This window comes from Peromyscus maniculatus, chromosome 1 (genome assembly GCF_049852395.1).
Source record: "Peromyscus maniculatus bairdii isolate BWxNUB_F1_BW_parent chromosome 1, HU_Pman_BW_mat_3.1, whole genome shotgun sequence".
Taxonomy (NCBI): Eukaryota; Metazoa; Chordata; class Mammalia; order Rodentia; family Cricetidae; genus Peromyscus; species Peromyscus maniculatus.
Genome location: NC_134852.1, coordinates 164,097,604 through 164,115,471, shown reverse-complemented (window position 1 = coordinate 164,115,471; position 17,868 = coordinate 164,097,604). Strand labels below are relative to the sequence as shown.

Below are 17,868 nucleotides of genomic sequence, written 5' to 3'. Positions count from 1 at the left end.
TACAGATATGAAATAGAGGTCACAGAATGGGTAGGTTTCCCTGGGTTATGCAGACAGTGCTGGAGTCCAAGTCTATATTGCCTTCTTTATAGGAAGATTTTCATTCTCTCTTAACATTTAGATGCCATATTAGCTTCTTTAGCCTTCCTAGTACTTGCTGAACACTTCCAATGTGCTGCCTATGTCTATTCTATCACGGCACATAGCTGCTCAGACAGGTTTTGAACTCTTGTTCCTCCTGCCTAAGCCTCCAGAGTGCTGAGATTAACAGGCATGTGTCACCATACCTGGCTTATTGTTAATATGCATACTGTGATTATCACCTGAAAGATAAGCAGATAACAACACAGGATAAAAAGTGCATGTCAGGCAACAACTAAATAATAGGGACACAGGCAGTGAACAAGAAAGCAAAGGGGGAGAGAACAGCTTACTTCTACCCAGCTGTTGGATGACTCAGTGTGTGTTGTGCAGAGGATCGAATCCAAGGCCTGCAGCATGCTAGGCAAATATTCTACCACAAATCTACATTCCCCTCCTCCTGAAACTTTGGTTCTATCTTCTAGGAGATCATTCCCTGACATAATCTAGAACTTGAGGATAAATAATTCCCCAAAGAACAAAGATGAACAATTTGCAAGAGAGAAAAGGCTAAGGCAAGGCTTTGGTTTTATAAAGCAGGGGTGTCTTATTTAGGAAAAAAAATTCATATTAGAATAAAAAAGAAGACTGTCAAATAGTTGAGTGTTCATCTGACATTGACAACAATTAGCCATCATTCTTAGGTGACTGTGATGTTTGGAGTAGTTTTTACTAAAGAGTATACATACAGGCCTTGACAACTAACCCAGAAATTTTCTTTTCAGGATTCCTTAAAGATGTCTCCACCCCTAGGAAGTGGGAAGTAATTTTAAGAAAAAGATGCCCACATTCCCCAGAAGTGGGGTGGGTAGTTTTTGGTCATTTAATGAGTTATGGATATTGTCATTGTTTACAATGGTTGGTTACAAGTTGTTGATTGTTAATGGTCAGGAAAAAAGCTGAACAAGGAGATTAGATTCAGAGGTTTTGTTTTTAAAAAAAAAAGAAAGAAAAAGAAAAAAGAATATAGATATGAAGTAGATCAAATCTACTCTGAGAAAAAAGATAAATAATAGGATAAATGGGTAGATCACTAAATTTACACTGAAAAGAAAAAGGAGAAGATATATAAATGACAAAAGGTAGATTATTGAAACTTTTATGAAAATATGAATATGGTAAGATAAAAAAAGGTCAATTTTTGAATTTACTTTTAAAAAGGAACTACTTGTTTTAAATAGGATAAGTAGTGAAATTTTTTGTCTGAGTTTATCAGATGTTACTGGACTGGACATTGTAAATATATATAATGGAGTTTTTTGTCTCAATCTGTCAAATATTAATGGACTAGACATTGTTAATGTAATTTTTGACTGTATATATTACATATACTTATTAGATAGTTTTTCTTGTATTAGTTATAAGCTTTTTTTAAATTTTAGAGAAAAAGAGAGGAAATGTGGTGGTATTGTGTTCCCCAAAATATTGTGCACCCTAATAAACTTATCTGGGAAAACAGCTTGGAGGTTAAGAACACTCGCTGCTCTTGTAAAGGACCTAGGTTCATTTCCCAGCACCCATATGGCAGCTTGTGGCCACCAGTAACTCCAATACCAGAGATCCGATGCCCTCTTCTGTCCTCCATAGGCACACAAGGGATGTACAGACATACATGCAGGGCAAACACCCATATACATAAAACACAAAACCTAAGTCTAAGCTAAGATTTAGCATGGATGTCGGTTTGTGTGATTACCCGGCTTCCTGGTCACTGGACACCTGCATTAGCACTGACCTGCTGAGTGCTCCTAGGAGGTGGCTAACCTTCCTGAAATTCCTAATAGGAAAAACTAATTTATCTTCTTTCTGGCTGGGGTGAATCAGAGCCCTGAAGGTATTCAACAATCAAAATAAAGGTTAACACAACTGCTCTCAAGTAACAAGAAACAAAATGAGAAAATGAAATTTCCCCTTCATCACAGGAAAAGGCCTTTGATATTCAGGCACCCCAAGAACTAAACTAGCTCTTCTCATGATCATTCCCTAAACAAAGGAAATCTGGCACTTGTGAGGTAACTTTACCCATTTAATTAGATGGGGAGAGAAGCTCTGCAAAACCATTTCTCACAGAATACTTGTCTCACTTACAAAAAGTCCTTCTGTGTTTTTATGTACACAGGAGCTAAAACAACCTGTCAGGTGAGAATCAGTTAGCAGCAGAGGAAAACCAGCATTGTAAAACTGGGTATTCCTTTCACTCCTAGCAACACATCAGTAAGGCCAGCGATGCTTTGTATTTACCCACAGTCTTCTAATGCCCAAGTGGAGCAAGTATTCTGGAATCAAAGGCCAACATTGAACTAACTAGTATTACAAGTTCTCAGCAGTGCTCCAGCTGGGCCCTGCTCACCATTCCACATGCAGGATGCCTGACCATGGAGTCAGGAAGGGTCTGACTCCAAGGAAGAAGGAAGCGAAAGAACACAACAGTGCAAAGGATTCAAGAGACTCTTTCAGCTCTGACAGATTAGGTTTGAGAAAAAGAGCAAAGAGACAAAACCAAAAACAAAAGATGTTCAGGCACTGGACTAACATAATAGCACCTCAGATACCCTGCCACTCAGTGAAAGAAGGCTGCACCACCGGGCTCCTTACTACCTCCCGGGCTGATAGGATGTCCTTTTGACCACTTGAGCAGAGCACCTTCCACCTGGACAGCCAGTCCTGTTTCGTGCAACAGACAATGTAACCTAAAGCACCTGATCATCGAAGCAAGACCTAGTATAGTCAGCGCTTTACCAGCTAGTTCCAAGAGGCTGGGAAAGCATAACATTTCAGAAGGGAAGTGTCAAAAAGCCAGAGGTACACCATCTTTACTCACATTGATCATGGCATTGGATGTTATCCTAAAGAGCGTGGCTCGTTCGTTGACTTGTTTGATTTTCTCATTGCTCTCAGCAGGCAGCTTCAGGGACTCCAGCTCACTAAGGGAGCGCTGCAGGGCAGTGCCATGCTTAGCTATCAAGTCATTGCACGTGCTCAGGTCCTCCACTTTGCTGGAGAGTGTTCGGAGGGTGTTCTGAAGCTCAGTCTTGTCCGTTTGTGAGACAGACTCTTCATCTCCCGATTCATCTGTAGGGATGCCAAGGTTAATGTCTGCCTCCAGGATCAGGACTGAGAGTTAGAGCCCCACCTACTCGGCTCCAAGTAGACCACCATGCTTCACTATGTGCATTCTGAGCAACTGAGGGCTGGCCATTCCAGAGGATTCCTCTGCAGTGTGGCCTATGGCCTACACCATACAGACTTGAGGCACTTCATAAAGGTGCATAGTCTCAGGTCACACTCCTAGACACTCAGATTCAGATGATGAGAGGCAAGGCCTGGAAACCTGCATTTCTCTTTTAAAATTACATGTATTTATAATTATATTTATGGGGGCAAGGGTAGGATACGTGTGTCATAGTACATACGTGGAGGTCACAACCCACAGGGGTCAGTTCTCTCTCTCCACTCAGGCTGGTTAGCAGGTGCCCTCACCGGCTAAGCCACCTCACTGGCCCAGAATCTGTGTTTCTAATTGTGACCAAAGCAGTCCTAATGTATGCTGAAGTTTAAGATCCACTGACGGAAAGGATACTATGGGAAACCGGATGGCTCCTAGAATTAGGAACAGATAACTAAACCTTTCAACTCTTTTTTAAGGCAGCATCTCACACAGCTCAGGTTAGCTTTGAACTCCCTTATTAGCCAATCTGACCTTGAACTCCTGATCCTCTGGCTCCAACTCCTGAAAGAGTGACCACTACACCTAGTTTATGCTGTTCTGGGGAATTAAAGTCTTCATACATAGTAGCTAAGCACTCTTACCAAGTGAACTACATCCCCAGCAACAAGCTTTTAAACATTAGCTTGAAGAGTCCAGTGTAACCCAAACTAATCATTACTGCAAACCCACCATTATCTTTAGGGAAGCATGCAGGCCGTCTGCAAAATGGGTTGAGAAGCGCAGAGCAGCTTCTTGAGACAAAGTCTACATCACTAAAAGCTCTGTTCATTTTTCTTCTCCAAGGGAGAGCTGAACTTCATGATGAACTTATTTGACCCTAAAGCCACTGCAAAAGCAAAACAAGATAACTCTCAAATCATAAGCCAAGAGGGACTCGGTACGGCCCCTCTCCGCACCAGCTTCGTAGTTAACCATTTGTCACTGCAAACTGCCTTTCCAGCAGGATCGTTCCTTTGTGGAGCTGACAGCAGCCTTCAGTTCAACAAAAGGAACAAGAAAAGACCTGTCCTTTCTGCTAGACCGAGGTAGGGGCCAAGGTCACAATATAACCTGTCACCACAAAACTGATAAAGCAATGAAGTTTCCTCTCATGGCTTAACAGATAGTAGGCACAGTATGGGAAATGATGGAAAAGAAGTTAGGCAACTGGCAAACAAAAGCCAGAGCTGGCCGTCTCGGTTCTCTGCCACTAAGCAAGCTCAGTATGACTATCAGTATCTTGAGGGCAAATGCTATCATTTTCTTTAGAAAAAAAAAAAGCTAATTAAAAAAAAAAAGATTTTTACTACTTTAAACTGTGTGTGTGTGTGTATGCGCCCTTAGCAGTCAGAGGCAGCGATGCTCCCGGAGCTAGAGTCACAAATGCTTGTGAGCTTCCTGACACAGGCACTGAGAACTCCTAACCACTGAGCCATCTCTCCAGGCCTGATAAGATTGTTTTTCAGGTCATCTATCAACTCTGTTACAACTTTAACAAATGAGAAGCTATCAGAAGCTGGCCTAAAATGCCAGCACTTAAGATGTGGAGACAGAGGGATCAGGAGTTCAAGGTCATCTTAAACTACAGATGGAGTGAGTTTGGGGCCAGCCTGGGACATGACACTGCCGGGGAGGGCGGAGGGGGAGGGGGGGACGGGGACGGGGGACGACGACAGGGGATGGACATCCAGAGAAGAAAAATATACATAGGTCCAAACAATGAGTTCTAAGATTCCTACTACTGAGCTAGTAATGAAGTAATTATGTCTCAACTAACACTACAAACAAAAGCACAGGCCAGTTATAGTGGAGCATGTCCTTAGTCCTAGCACTCAGGAGGCTGGAGGATGGGGTAAGACCTTGAATTAAAAAAATAAATTAATTAATTAATTAAAAATTAAGCATAAGTGCTATGTCATATCTCTAGTACCAAGGTTTTTCAACTTTGGCTAGTTAATTCTTTGTTGGAGGGTGGGGGGCTGTTCTGTACCTCATAGAGAATTGAGCAGTTTCTTTGGCTTCTAGTCTCTATGTGCCAGTCACACCCCAGCTTCCATTATTTTAACTAAAAATGTCTCCAGACATTACAAAACATCACGTGTATATGTAGGACTGAACTCAGTTTCCAATGAGAAGCTTGGGATATCTCGGGCATGGGACATAATCAAATACACTGAAGTCAAGGGTGAAAACTTGGGTTCCTTAGGCCCAGTGTTCCTTTGCTTCATACCTGACTCTGCCAGCATCTTCACAGCCTTGGCCTTGGCCAGTTCCAGGGCTGTCACCCAGCGCTGCCTCTCTACTTCCGAGCTGGCCTTCAAGTGGTAGGTCTGAGCACCACCATTGGAAATGATAAAGTTGCAAGAGTCCTCCACAGTGATGTTGGCTGTGGCGAGGTTGATGGTACCACGGCAGGTGTGTCTCATTTCTGCCTTGGACCTGCCATAGCAAGACAAAAAAGGCTAAACAGAAAGGCAATAGACATTTGTCCTGCTCTGCTTTTAATTTCTTTTCATAACTCTGAGCACTTTGAAAATTAAGTAGTATTAGGAATTAACAATCTTCTTACAGTTCTCTCAACCCTTGGAAATTAAAGCAGTGGGAAATTGCTTTCAAAGCTAATAAGCAATGTATGAATCAGATTTTATTGCCCCACTGTTCCTCTTACCATTAGCTTTAAAAATACAGTCTTTACTGAGCTAGAAATGCATGAAATATTAACTCATCAGTTAATTAAGTATAACTGAGTGAGTTTTGACAAGTGGATACAATTGTGCAACCACTACCCCAATCCAAGTGAAGAACATTTCCCTCACCTAACAAAGTTCTCTCGTGCCCATCTGCAGTCAGAAACTGCTTTTTACTTAGCAAGTTATAAAACACTTTATAACCTTGTGCAACAAAAATTTTTGACACTCATTCTCTAAGAATAGCTCCATTTTTATACACTGCCCACCCCCTCACTGTAAATCAGCCCAAATGAGAACTGTCATGCCACACTTAGGACTGTATTGCAGAAGTATATAAAAGGCAAACCTTAAGTGATTAGACTATTAAATATTATTGGTCATGGCTCAAATGATAAGAAATAAGAATAGCTACCTGTCTGAGACAACAAAGAATAACCACAAAAGAATCACCAGGCATTTTAATCTTTCTGGAAAATGTAGTTTCCTAAGTTCCAGACTTTTATTGGTGGGAACTCCTAAGCCATCCTATTAATAGCCAGGAAAGACTCAGCAGGTCTGCACTCAAGAGGACTGGGTGTAAAAATTTCCCCAATCTCTACTGACAGTTCTATTAATAGACTAACTTTTGAACTTTACAACATTACTTGGTGACAACAAGCCACAAAGCACTTGACATAAAATATCAGGATTCACATTAAAGATTAAACTCCCAGCACTACTGATCACACAGAGAAAAGTGTGCTCATTTCTTCTCCACTGCTGCTATGCCCAGAGACCTTCACATTGAAACCGCAGTTTTCCCTGTCCAACTCGGAACATAAAGAGGTCAAAGTCCTTTGCCACAGTACAAAGCAGTAGAGCCAAGCAGCCAAACACACCTGGTACATCCAGAATTCCTACATGCCAGGAAGGGCACACACCCTTCCCCAGACACCAACATTTACTATGTTTGAGAAAGTCTGTTGACTGCCCTTAGGAAGAAGACAGATCCACCGTTGTTCATTTCATCATGTGGAACTTTTCTTTCTCGAATGTGCTAATGAGCAATAAGGGATCATGGGGTGGGGGTGGGGGTCTCAAAGGACTGGCCATTTTCCATGTCCTGCACCTGCCACTGTAATGTGAATCCCTGCTTTTTCTATTCTTACCTCCCAGTCCCAAGCTTCAGTTACATTATGAATAATGCAGGCTGAATTACAGACCCACAGCTGAAAGCTAGCCTACCCTTACTACTTGGGCCTTCTATCACATTCCTCCTTACTGGTACTTTTCACTAACAGCCTCCCAAGATCTCTTCTGCCTCCACTGTCTTCATACACCAAAAAGAAGTTTCTCAGATAATATAAACTCTATAGCTGTTTAACAGACACTAAGGAACACTGAGAAGGAGGCAGGCTTGACCACAGCTCTTAGGCTCGGGCAAACATACCTATGGTTATAAATGGTTAGAACAGAGGCAGGAAAAGATTCCGAGTGTAGGAAAAGTTCTTCAGTCATTACAATATTACATGGTTATTTTCTGGCTAGAAAGTTCTTGCCTGAAAAGGCCAGGTGAAATAGTAATTTAATCTCCAGAAGCTAAAAGGAAAACTAATACTATAGCCTGGGGTGTTTTGGGGAGAGCTGGGATTCTGTACAAGAGAGCAAGTGATGGGGCATCTATGTAAAGAAGCAAAAGAAAGATAAAAAGGAAAGCTTGCTCATGTCTGTTCTTCTCTGCATCAGAGGATGGAGTCTATGGAGGAAAAAGGTACTTCAGAAATGACATACGTAAGAAAGTAGGTTTTGAACATGTGACAATCAGAAAAGGAATAACATAGTTAAGCAATTCTAGGAAAGAGATGGGGATCACAGGCACCCTACTAGGAAGAATAAACTGCCAATGCTGTAGGCAGGAGGTACTTCACTGAAATTCTGGGAGTGTGGGGTAATGTATAGACTGATAAACTGAAGAACCCTGTGGATTGGCTGGTTTGTGTGAATGGGACCATGCTAGTTGGAAAGGAAAGGCTAATGGCCTATTTTAGTATGTTTTAAAAGGAGTTTTCATGGAGTTAGCTGCTGTGAGAAAGAAGGTAAAAGTGGCAACAAATATGAGGAAGAAAGCAACAAGTAAATTACCAATGTCCAAGATCAACACTGATCAAGATTGATACTGAACAATCAAGTAGCCTGCAAAGCAGATCATGCAAGAACTTGGTTGGATTACAAAGACCATAGAATAGTCTTAATTTTTCTTAGATTCACTTTATGTGGGTTTTTTTGTTTGTTTGTTTGTTTGGGGTTTTTAGAAACAGGGATTCTCTGCGTAGCTTTGGCTGTCCTGTAAGACCAGGCTGGCTGGAACGCACAAAGATCTGCCTGTCTCTGCCTCCTGAATGCTGGAATTAAAGGCATTCACCATCACCACCCGGCTTATTTTATGTCTTTTGACTGCATTTATGTATGGGCAGTAAGTGCTCTTAACTACTGAGCCATCTCTACAACCCGAGAGCATACGATATTAAAGTCTTTGGATAATGCACTTTTTTTTTCTTTTTGAAACAGGGTCTCACTATGTGGTTCTGGCTGTCCTGAAACTTGCCATGGAGACCAGCATGCATCAAACTCACAGAGATCCACCTGCCTCTGCCTTTTGCTGGAATTAAAGGTTGGTTATCATCATGCCCAGCCCTTAATAAACAATTTTTGAAAATGAGGAATCACTGTTATTAGTGATTTATAAACCAAGTCAGGATATGAATCAACTTAACATTAGAATAATAGTCAATTAAAACAAGATATGAGGCCGGGCGGTGGTGGCGCACGCCTTTAATCCCAGCACTCGGCAGGCAGAGCCAGGCGGATCTCCGTGAGTTCGAGGCCAGCCTGGGCTACCAAGTGAGCTCCAGGAAAGGCGCAAAGCTACGCAGAGAAACCCTGCCTCGAAAAAAACCAAAAAAAAAAAAAAAAAACCAAGATATGAGCTTGAATAGATGGGGAAAAAAACTCTGGACCAACTAAAACTTTAGATGTATGTTACAATCCTAAACTGAGTGCTAGATGGGCAGAAGAAAGGGGCTGTATTAAAACTAATTCAGAATACACAATGCAAATGCACCTACTCACAACTAATGTTGCTTAAGCATGGAGGATGAGCTATCTTAAGGCATCTTCTATGGTTGAGAAGGGACAAGCATGTTCTCACAACAACCTCCAACTATTATCTTCAAACTTTCCTGAAAATCCTCTAAGAGACAAGCCAATGCTGTCAATGAGAAAGTTATGTGTTCACTCTGAGCTCCTTCCTGGGTAGCAGAGTGACTACTGGTGAAACTGCAAAGAAACACAGCCTGAGCCCTCTCCTCACCAGTGCCGTGGCTTCCCAAACCGGGCGGCCTTTAAAGAGACTTCAATTAGAAATGGAACCACACTAAGCAAATTCCTCTTAAAGTATACTTCTGTACTTTTTGCATGAAACACATTATAACCCTGATCCATAAACTGTGTTTTAGGTAATTATCTCTGTATCTAATTGGTTCATGTGACACTAACCTAGGTTTTAGGTTATATTGGTATGAACAGTAGTTTCAAATGCGGATTTCTCCAAGACCTTGGGACAGCTGCCCATGCTAAGTATGCCTCCTTGTCAGGAACATGGGAACATGTCCTAACTCCCAGGGAGCGAGGAGATCTATGCGTACTGAATGAATGTCGCACATAAGGCATCCAGCCACAATGCCCAGCCATCGGGAATGCTTATGACCTATCCCCAAATCACCTCTCAACACCTCTGTCTAGTAAAATAAGCCCCAAAGTGTGACATGTTATGACCACGTTATGAGTCACAGTAAGTATACATTAGCCATACCAAAATAAGCACTGGGAAACTTTAATAATCATTTCAAAAAACATGCATCCTTCCTTTAATAAAACTTAATCTTAAGTAAAACTAAAAAGAGCACAGAACTGCTGGATAAGACAATCATTGCTGTGGGAGGAGGTGGGGCAAGAAAAAGTAAAAGCTATGTAGAGTACACATCTCCACTCTGGGCTGTCCAGACCTAGAAAGTAAGCGCACACTTGGAGAGGTCAGACATACGGAGGACAGAATCCCCAAGTCTCCCTGTCTGTGGTGTTCTGATGTCTGAATGTGTGGCGTGAGCAAGCAAGGGCAGGTACTATCAAGAGTATATCAGGAACCTTTAATTTTAGAGACTGGAGCACAAAAAGTTAGGAGTTAGAATTTCCACTGTAAGTTCCTGAGAGGCAGTGCCCGGGCTGGGTCTGTGCCCCTCCAGCCTCGCAACAGTGCCTTACTTGCAGAATTAGCGATGGCACCCACGTGGTAGCGGAAATACAATGGCAGAGCAGATGCTCTCCAAACAATTGCTGACAGGAAAGACCCAGGGATGGAGGCAGATGAGGCACCAGAGACGGGTGATGGCGGGGACAGGGGCGGTTCTGACTTTTGCAAGCTGTCAACCTGTACAGGTGACAAGACAGGGACCTAGAGCGACCTTGGCTGCGAAGCCGGCCGGCAGAGAGTGACAGCGCGGGTCCGTGGGCTGCACTGGGAGAAGCCAGGTGAGCGCGGCGCCCCGGAAGCAGTTACCTGTAGTAGCTCAGGAGCCCGTTGCTCAGCACGAACCATCGCCGCTGGTAGCCTTTGATGTAATTGGTCCATTTGAAGAGCCAGCCCTCTCTAGCAGAGCCCGAGCCCCCGGCGCCCGAACCGCCCGAGCCCGCGGCTGGCGGTGCAGAGCCCGGGCCGCCCGCCGCCACTCCCCCGGCCCCGGGGCCCGGGCCGCCCGCCGCCGCTGCCGTCGCGGACGCCACCCCGGAGCCGGGCCCCGCGTCCCCGCGTCCGCCGCCGCCTCCCACCGCGGGTGGACCCGCGCCGCCGCCGCCCGGAGCTGCGATGGCGGCCGGGCCCGGCCCCACTACTCCTCTCAGCTCGGTCGCCGCCATGAGCCGCCGCCGCCCGGAGAGACACGACCGGAACCGCCTACGAGCGCCGCCACCGCCGCCCGGAGCGCCCAACACGGCTAGCGCTTCAGCCGCCGCCGCGCAGCGTCCCCGCCCCGCCAGCCCCGCCGCGGGAAGGAGGGCTCGGCCGCCGGGAAGGAGGGCGGCGATTGGTGCCGCCAAATGTCACTTGCGGAAGACCCCGCGGACATTGGCATTTCTCTCGGGCCTGTCATACTACTCCGCCCAGTGAGAGGCTCGGGGCGCGGCGCGTCCTCCAGGCCTGCTTGCGATTGGCTCAAAGAGAAGCCAATCAGGCAGGTCTATAAAACCATTGGTGCTTTTCTGAAGTCCGAAGACGGGAGAATGCAGAGCGCCCGGCCGGTTTGGCTTCCGATTGGCTAGCATTTCCGTCAGTCATTTCAGTTTATGCTTCTGTCACTGCCACGTCACCCCCGCCCATCGCTCTGCCCTTCATCCTCTTCCGCCCTTAGGGATTGGTTGGTTAATATCAGCTGCTCAAGCCTTTCTACCAATTATTGAGCGCGTTGAGGCAAAAGGGGCAGAGCCCGGCCGTCACAGCCTCATTCTTATTTTTTATTGGCTGACATCTATGTCTTTCACACATCGATGGAGAGGCGGGGCTATGGTTGGAGATGATTGGTTCTGGAAATTGTCAGTGAAAGCTGGGGAAGGCAGAGGCATCAAATAAATTCCTGGACGCACGAGTGGGCCGAGCCCTTCTGTTCGCAGCTTTAAGGAAGTGGTGGACTTCTGTTAGTGCTCTTTGATGTGGGCGTCTTGTGGAATTCCCTCCTTCTGAATTAAGATTTGCAGATGGTCTTGATAGAGAGAGATGGATGGTCCCTGGGTCCTCCTAGGGATTCCCTTCTCAGGCCCTGCTTCCTGAAGAGCGCAGAAGGAGCTTCCTCAGCCCCCTCCTGGACCCACGACGCCTCCCCTCACCCACACCCCATTCCCTTTCTTGGTTTATCCTCTGTCTCTTCATTCTAGATTGTTACACACTTCTACTGATTCCGACCATCTATTTGCCGACATAGTCTCCGGGCAAAAACCTACCTGCCTTTTTTATATTTCTTTTCCAGATCTAAAGGCCCTTGTTAGATTTAGTGTGGTAAAAAATACAAATAATTCTCATGTTTGTTGTTGGATTTTTGTTGTTTTGTTTTGTACTGAGTGTTGAATCATTGAGTTTGTTGAATTTAATTACAGCTTGTGTTGGGGGGGTCATAAATTCAGTAACTAGTGCAGCATTGAGCTATTGTAAACTATTATAAAAGTAGCCAAAATCTGTACTTCAGGAACCTAATACCTGTTACAACTTAGCGCTTTGAGCTGGCAGTAGTAATAAGATTTAACTTTTATTTATTCTAATTATGTGTGTGGATGTGTGTCTCTGTGTGCTTGTGTGTTAGCACTTGTGTGCAGGTACTTGTAGATGCCAGAAGAGGACATACAACCCCCTGGAGCTGGGGGATTATGAAGTTGATGGGTAGCCAACCCATAGGAATAATGGGAACGGAACTTGAGTTCTAGAAGAGCAGGAAGCACCTTGAACCATCTTTCTGTTAGGGTCTGAGAGAAGGCCCCAAGAAAGACCATCAGTCACGTATGCAATCAGCAAGAGCATTTATTATTTCCAACATGTTGGGGTGGCAAATAGCGACCCGGAAGGGAGGTCACAAGCTTCTTTGAAACAGAGTTGGGGGATTCCAGAGAGGAGGGATTAATCTGGTGCTGATTGGTGGAGGAAAGATTAGTCTGGGGGCTGATTGGTGGGACGCTCTAGTGGTTAGGGACCTTCTAGCTGCAGGGCAGGGGAAGCTATCTTTAGCGAGAAGAAGGCTTGAAGAGGGGGCCACTCCTGATGAGCCAGCAGAGGCTGTGGGTCGATTGCTGATTGGTTGCCCCTGAGTTGTGGTCTTCCTGAGAACTGCTTGCTCAGCTCCAGGCAGTGCCAGTAAACTCAAACTAAGGCCTGGTCCCTGGCAGGGCTATTAAAAAAACCTGTCATGGCTTTGGTCTGGCTCCCTGGCCCTCTCCCTCTCTAGCTCCAGGACTTGCTTTTAGATCCTGTAAAGACTATTTTCTGCATTGATGTTAAGAAAGTAATCTAAACTAGGCAGTGGTGGTGCACGTCTGTAATTCCAGCACTTGAGAGGCAGAGGCAGGAAGGTTGTGAGTTCAAGGCCAGCCTGGTCTACACAGTAAGTGTTGTACAGCCAAGGGCCATGTAGAGAGGCCCTGTCTCCAAAAAACAACAACAACAAAAAACAGCCACCATAACTCTCTCCTGCTGAGGACCGAACCACCATAACTCTCTCCTTCTGAGGACCGAACCCAGGACCTTGTGCTTGACAGGTGAGCACTCTACCACTGAGCTAAACCCTCAACCCCTAACCCCAACCTGGTAATGATGCCTTTAAACCAGCACTCAAGAAGCAGAGGCGGGCAGTCTGCAGAGTGAGTTCCAGGGTGGCCAGGGCTAAAAAGAGAAAAATCCTGTCTTCAAAAAACAAAAGAAAGAAAGCAATCAAGCTTGTTCTGTTTGGAAAGCCTAGCTTCTCACTTGGGTTAAGAACGTGTTCAGGTAGCAGGAAAAAGGAGAGACCTAACAATAATGCAGTTGTGATAAAGTTCGTTTGAATTTTGACCAACTGCAAACAGATGTAAAAAATGGGAGCAGTGCTGCCTGCCACGTGTCCCTCCATCCAGTGTGCCCTCGCCAAGGAGAAACACACACTTTAAAACCGGGAGATCTGGCTGTCCCCATTCCAACCCAGGAAGCTACTTTAACATCGCTCACCCAGGGACGACATTTTTATGAAGTCCCTGTGATCTTGCAGCACAAGGTATAAATGTCATCAGTGAATGAAATTTTCTTGCCAAAACATTCGAAACTGAATCAAATAAAGCCTATAGATCTGAACTCTTGTTTCTAGGGGCTACAGAAAGCCACTCAATGATAGATCCAAGGAGACAGCCAAATCAAGAATGTGGGGTCGGGAGAGATGGCTCAGTGGTTTTCTGCTCTAGCTCAGGAATCACTTCTCTCAGCTCAAACCAACAATCACTGGTCATTCCAGCTCCAAAGACTCGATGCCTCTGGCTTCCTCTGGCACCTGCATTCAGGTGAACATACCCACACAAAGACTTTTAAAATACTTATTTTTAAAGAATGAATGTAAAGATTGAAGATGTAGCTCAGTTGGAGGAGGACTTGCCTGGCATGCACAAGAACCTGAATTCCTCCCCTAGCACCACTCACACCAGGAGAGGGAGGCAGTAAATTTATTTAAGGCCAGCCTTGGGCTACATAATAGGATGATTCTGTTTGCTAACTAACAAGCAATCTTAAAGACACAGTCAAATACCAGATTGGATTCTGATTCTGCAAAAATGACTTTTAGACTTTTTTTTTTTTTTTGTCAGCATAGTTGCAAAACTGTCTAGTTTTACCAGCCTGTCGATAGGCAGTCACATTAGTTCAGTGCTAATGTGGGAGATCTGAAAGCAAATCTTTAAGTTTGGAAAACTGGCCAGGCATGGTGGTGCACACCTTTATCCCAGCACTCAGGAGGCAGATGCAGGCAGAGACCAAACTAGTCCACAAAATGAGTTCAAGGACAGCCAAGGCTGTTACACAGAGAAACCCTGTCTCAGAAAACCAAACAAACAAAAAGATTTGGAAAACTATGCGAAAATATATAGAAGTGAATGTTACACTCTCAGTAATTTCCTTTGAAATGATTCAGCACAAAAGGCAGAAAAAGGAAGACAGCCACTGAATCACTGTGTAAATTTTCATCAGTGAGACAGGATATCTGAGAAAAAACTTACAGTAGGAAGAATTTATTTTGCCTTAAGCTCTCAAAATTTCCTGTTCAGGGTCCCTTTGTTCCACTGATTCTGGGCCTGTGTGATGAAGACAGAACATGGGGAGCGTGGAGCACGGCAAAGTGTGTAGTGCAGCAAAGCACCTTACCTCTTGGCCAACAGCGAACAGAGAGGGGCCAGGTCCCCAGTGGTCTACTTCCTCCAAGCCTTAGCGAGACGGCTCAGCAGTAGGAATGCTTACTGCGTGCTCTCTCTCTCTCTCTCTCTCTCTCTCTCTCTCTCTCTCTCTCTCTCTCTCTCTCTCTCTATCTTTCTCTCTCTCTCTGGTTTTTTTTTTGAGACAGTTTCTGTGTATAAGAGTCCAGGCTATCCTAGAACTCACTTTGTAGACCAGGCTGGCCTCAGAATCACAGAGTTCTTCCTGCCTCTGACCCCCAAGTGCTGGGATTAAAGGGTGGGGGGGCGCCACCACCTCCCTGCCTTACTGCACCTACAAAAGACTGAGGTTCAACATCCAGCACCCGTAACTCCCAACTGTCTTTAACTCCAGTTCTAGGGGATCTGATGCTTCTTTTGACCTCCTTGGGCTCCTGCACACATGTGGTATACATATATATTCTTAGGCACACACAACTGTGGATAAATGTTTAAAAAATAGATTCCTCTATTGATTAGTTCAAAGCCCTTATGAATCAATCACCTCTCAATGACTGACCGCACTGCATGGGGGAACCAAGCCTTCAAGAAAGGAGCCATTTGGCAGGCACTGTATGTATGTAAATCATCACAGGCATGTGTACTCTAAAATCTGCACACATGCAGATGTACATACCTATGTGCTTACATAAAAAGCAAATATTGCAAAAATGGAGGAGGTCTTGCATGGTTGGTTGGTTGGTTGGTTGTTTTTCTCACATATGAAGTTTATCACTAAACATTGTGCTACAATTTTTATTTTTGTTCAAAAAGGCCTTCAAATAGGTATGGGTGGTGGCACGTGGTTTCAATCCCAGCACTTGGCAGGTAGAATCAGGACAATCTCTGAGTTCAAGGCCAATCTGATCTACTGAGCCAGTTCCAGGACAGCCAGGGTTTTGCAGAGAAACCATCTTTTAAAAAAAGAAAAGAAAAGAAAAGAAAAAAGAAAAACACTTTAAAAATACTAACTTGAATTGTTATTGTTACTCTGCACTGCCTCCAGAATACAACTCAGAATTTTTAGCCTGGCAGATGAGGCCCTTCTGTGAATCATCTCCACCCTCCACCTTCCTCTCCAGCTTTGGTCTCTATGCTCCATTAAATTGATCTGCACACCTTCTCCAGGTGATCTCTGGACTTCCTCTGCCTGGTACCTTTGTAGAGGCTTTCTCTCCATTCAGTGGCCAATGGGGTTACCACATTTTTTATAGAATGTCCCCTGATTTCCATACTGTAGCAATCTCCCCTCTTCAGACTCAGACTTTCTCTACGGTATTATCTTAAGTGTTAGTCAAAACACCAAAGAAAAGCAACTTGAAGAAGAGGACATTAGTTTGGGATCATAGGGGTTTCTTTCTTTCTTTCTTTCTTTCTTTCTTTCTTTCTTTCTTTCTTTCTTTCTTTCTTTCTTTCTTTCTTCCTTCCTTCCTTCCTTCCTTCCTTCCTTCCTTCCTTCCTTCCTTCCTTCCTTTCTTTCTTTCTTTCTTTTCTTTTGTTTTTTTTTTTGAGACAGGGTTTCTCTGTGTAGTTTTGGTGCCTGTCCTGGATCTCGCTCTGTAGACCAGGCTGGCCTCAAACTCACAGAGATCCGCCTGGTTCTGCCTCCCAAGTGCTGGGATTAAAGGCATGTGCCACCACCGCCTGGCTTGGGATCATAATTTTAGAACTCTTAGTCAGTCATAGCAGGAGAGGCAGAGACAGCTCAGCTAGTGGTCACAAAGGGAGGGAGAGAGCATGCCTGGAATGATGAGGGCTTTCTTTTTCTTTTCTTTTCTCTTTTATTCTATGTAGTTGGTGGAATGCTGCTATTCATGTTCAAGGAGAGGTCTTTATCCCTTAGTTAACCCTCCTCTGGCCTCCAAGGGAACTTACAAATATACACTGCACACGCGCGCACACACACACACACACACACACACACACACACACACACACACACTTAAAAATAAATTTAAAATATTTTTGAAAAGTTAACCATTGCATCTTGTCTTATAAAGATTTATATTTCAGGGGGATGGAGAGATGGCTCAGTGGTTAAGAGCACTGACTGCTCTTCCAAAGGACCAGGTTCAATTCCCAGCACCCACATGGCAGCTCACAATTGTCTGTAACTACAGTTCCAGGGGACCTGAAACCCACAGCAAAACTCTAATGCACATAAAATAAAATTAATAAAAAAAAAGATTTATGTTTCAGAGGTATCTCCCCCACTACAGGGTACCTCCCTCTGAGGTACCATTCATACCTGCATTATCCTTGGTTTCCTCACAATTGTGCTCAGCCTACCATACTTACCTATTCAACAGTGTTGATTGTGCATATGTTATCAACTTGAAGCGTCAGCTATGTGTTGGGAACACCAGAGTAAACATACAAATAGACTAGCTCCGTGCAAAGCCTAAAGGATCTGAGGGTCAGATGGGTACACAATGTGGAGCACACAAATGAACATACACAGTGTGTGTACAGAGAAAAGATTTACAATAATTATACACACAGGAAAAGCTATGGAGAGCAACTGGGATGTTAGGAAAGAGAGTGTAATTTGTTTCAAAGAGCAATAAACACTTTGTCAGCTATGACCTGGCAGTTGAGGATGAGTTAGGAAATAATGGAGACAGTCATTCATGTGAAAGGGTCTGAGAAAGAAGAAGACAGTGACCCAGGTAGAGATAGAACATGGTGCTCAGAGACCTGAAGGGCCTCTTGGGAAGTTTGGATTTCTTTCTTAGTTCGTGGGGAGTCAATTAAAGCAAGTGACTTTTGTTTAAAAACTACCATTGGCTGGGCTGAAGATGTAGCAGTTGGAAAAGTACTTACCCAGCA

At 44.4% G+C, this 17,868-nt stretch overlaps 1 protein-coding gene across 1 annotated transcript in view; it reads right to left on the bottom strand.

Annotated features, from left to right (window-relative positions):
* Osbp (oxysterol binding protein) overlaps positions 1-11,090 on the bottom strand; it is a 33,896-nt gene extending 22,806 nt beyond the window's left edge. The window contains exons 1-3 of the mRNA XM_006996734.4: positions 10,634-11,090; positions 5,580-5,788; positions 2,963-3,213 (exon numbers count right to left, since the gene is read on the bottom strand). Coding sequence (XP_006996796.2) covers positions 2,963-3,213; positions 5,580-5,788; positions 10,634-10,989 — 816 coding nt within the window. The 5' untranslated portion in view covers positions 10,990-11,090. The remainder of the gene's footprint in view (positions 1-2,962; positions 3,214-5,579; positions 5,789-10,633) is intronic.
* Between the last annotated feature and the right edge of the window lie 6,778 nt (positions 11,091-17,868).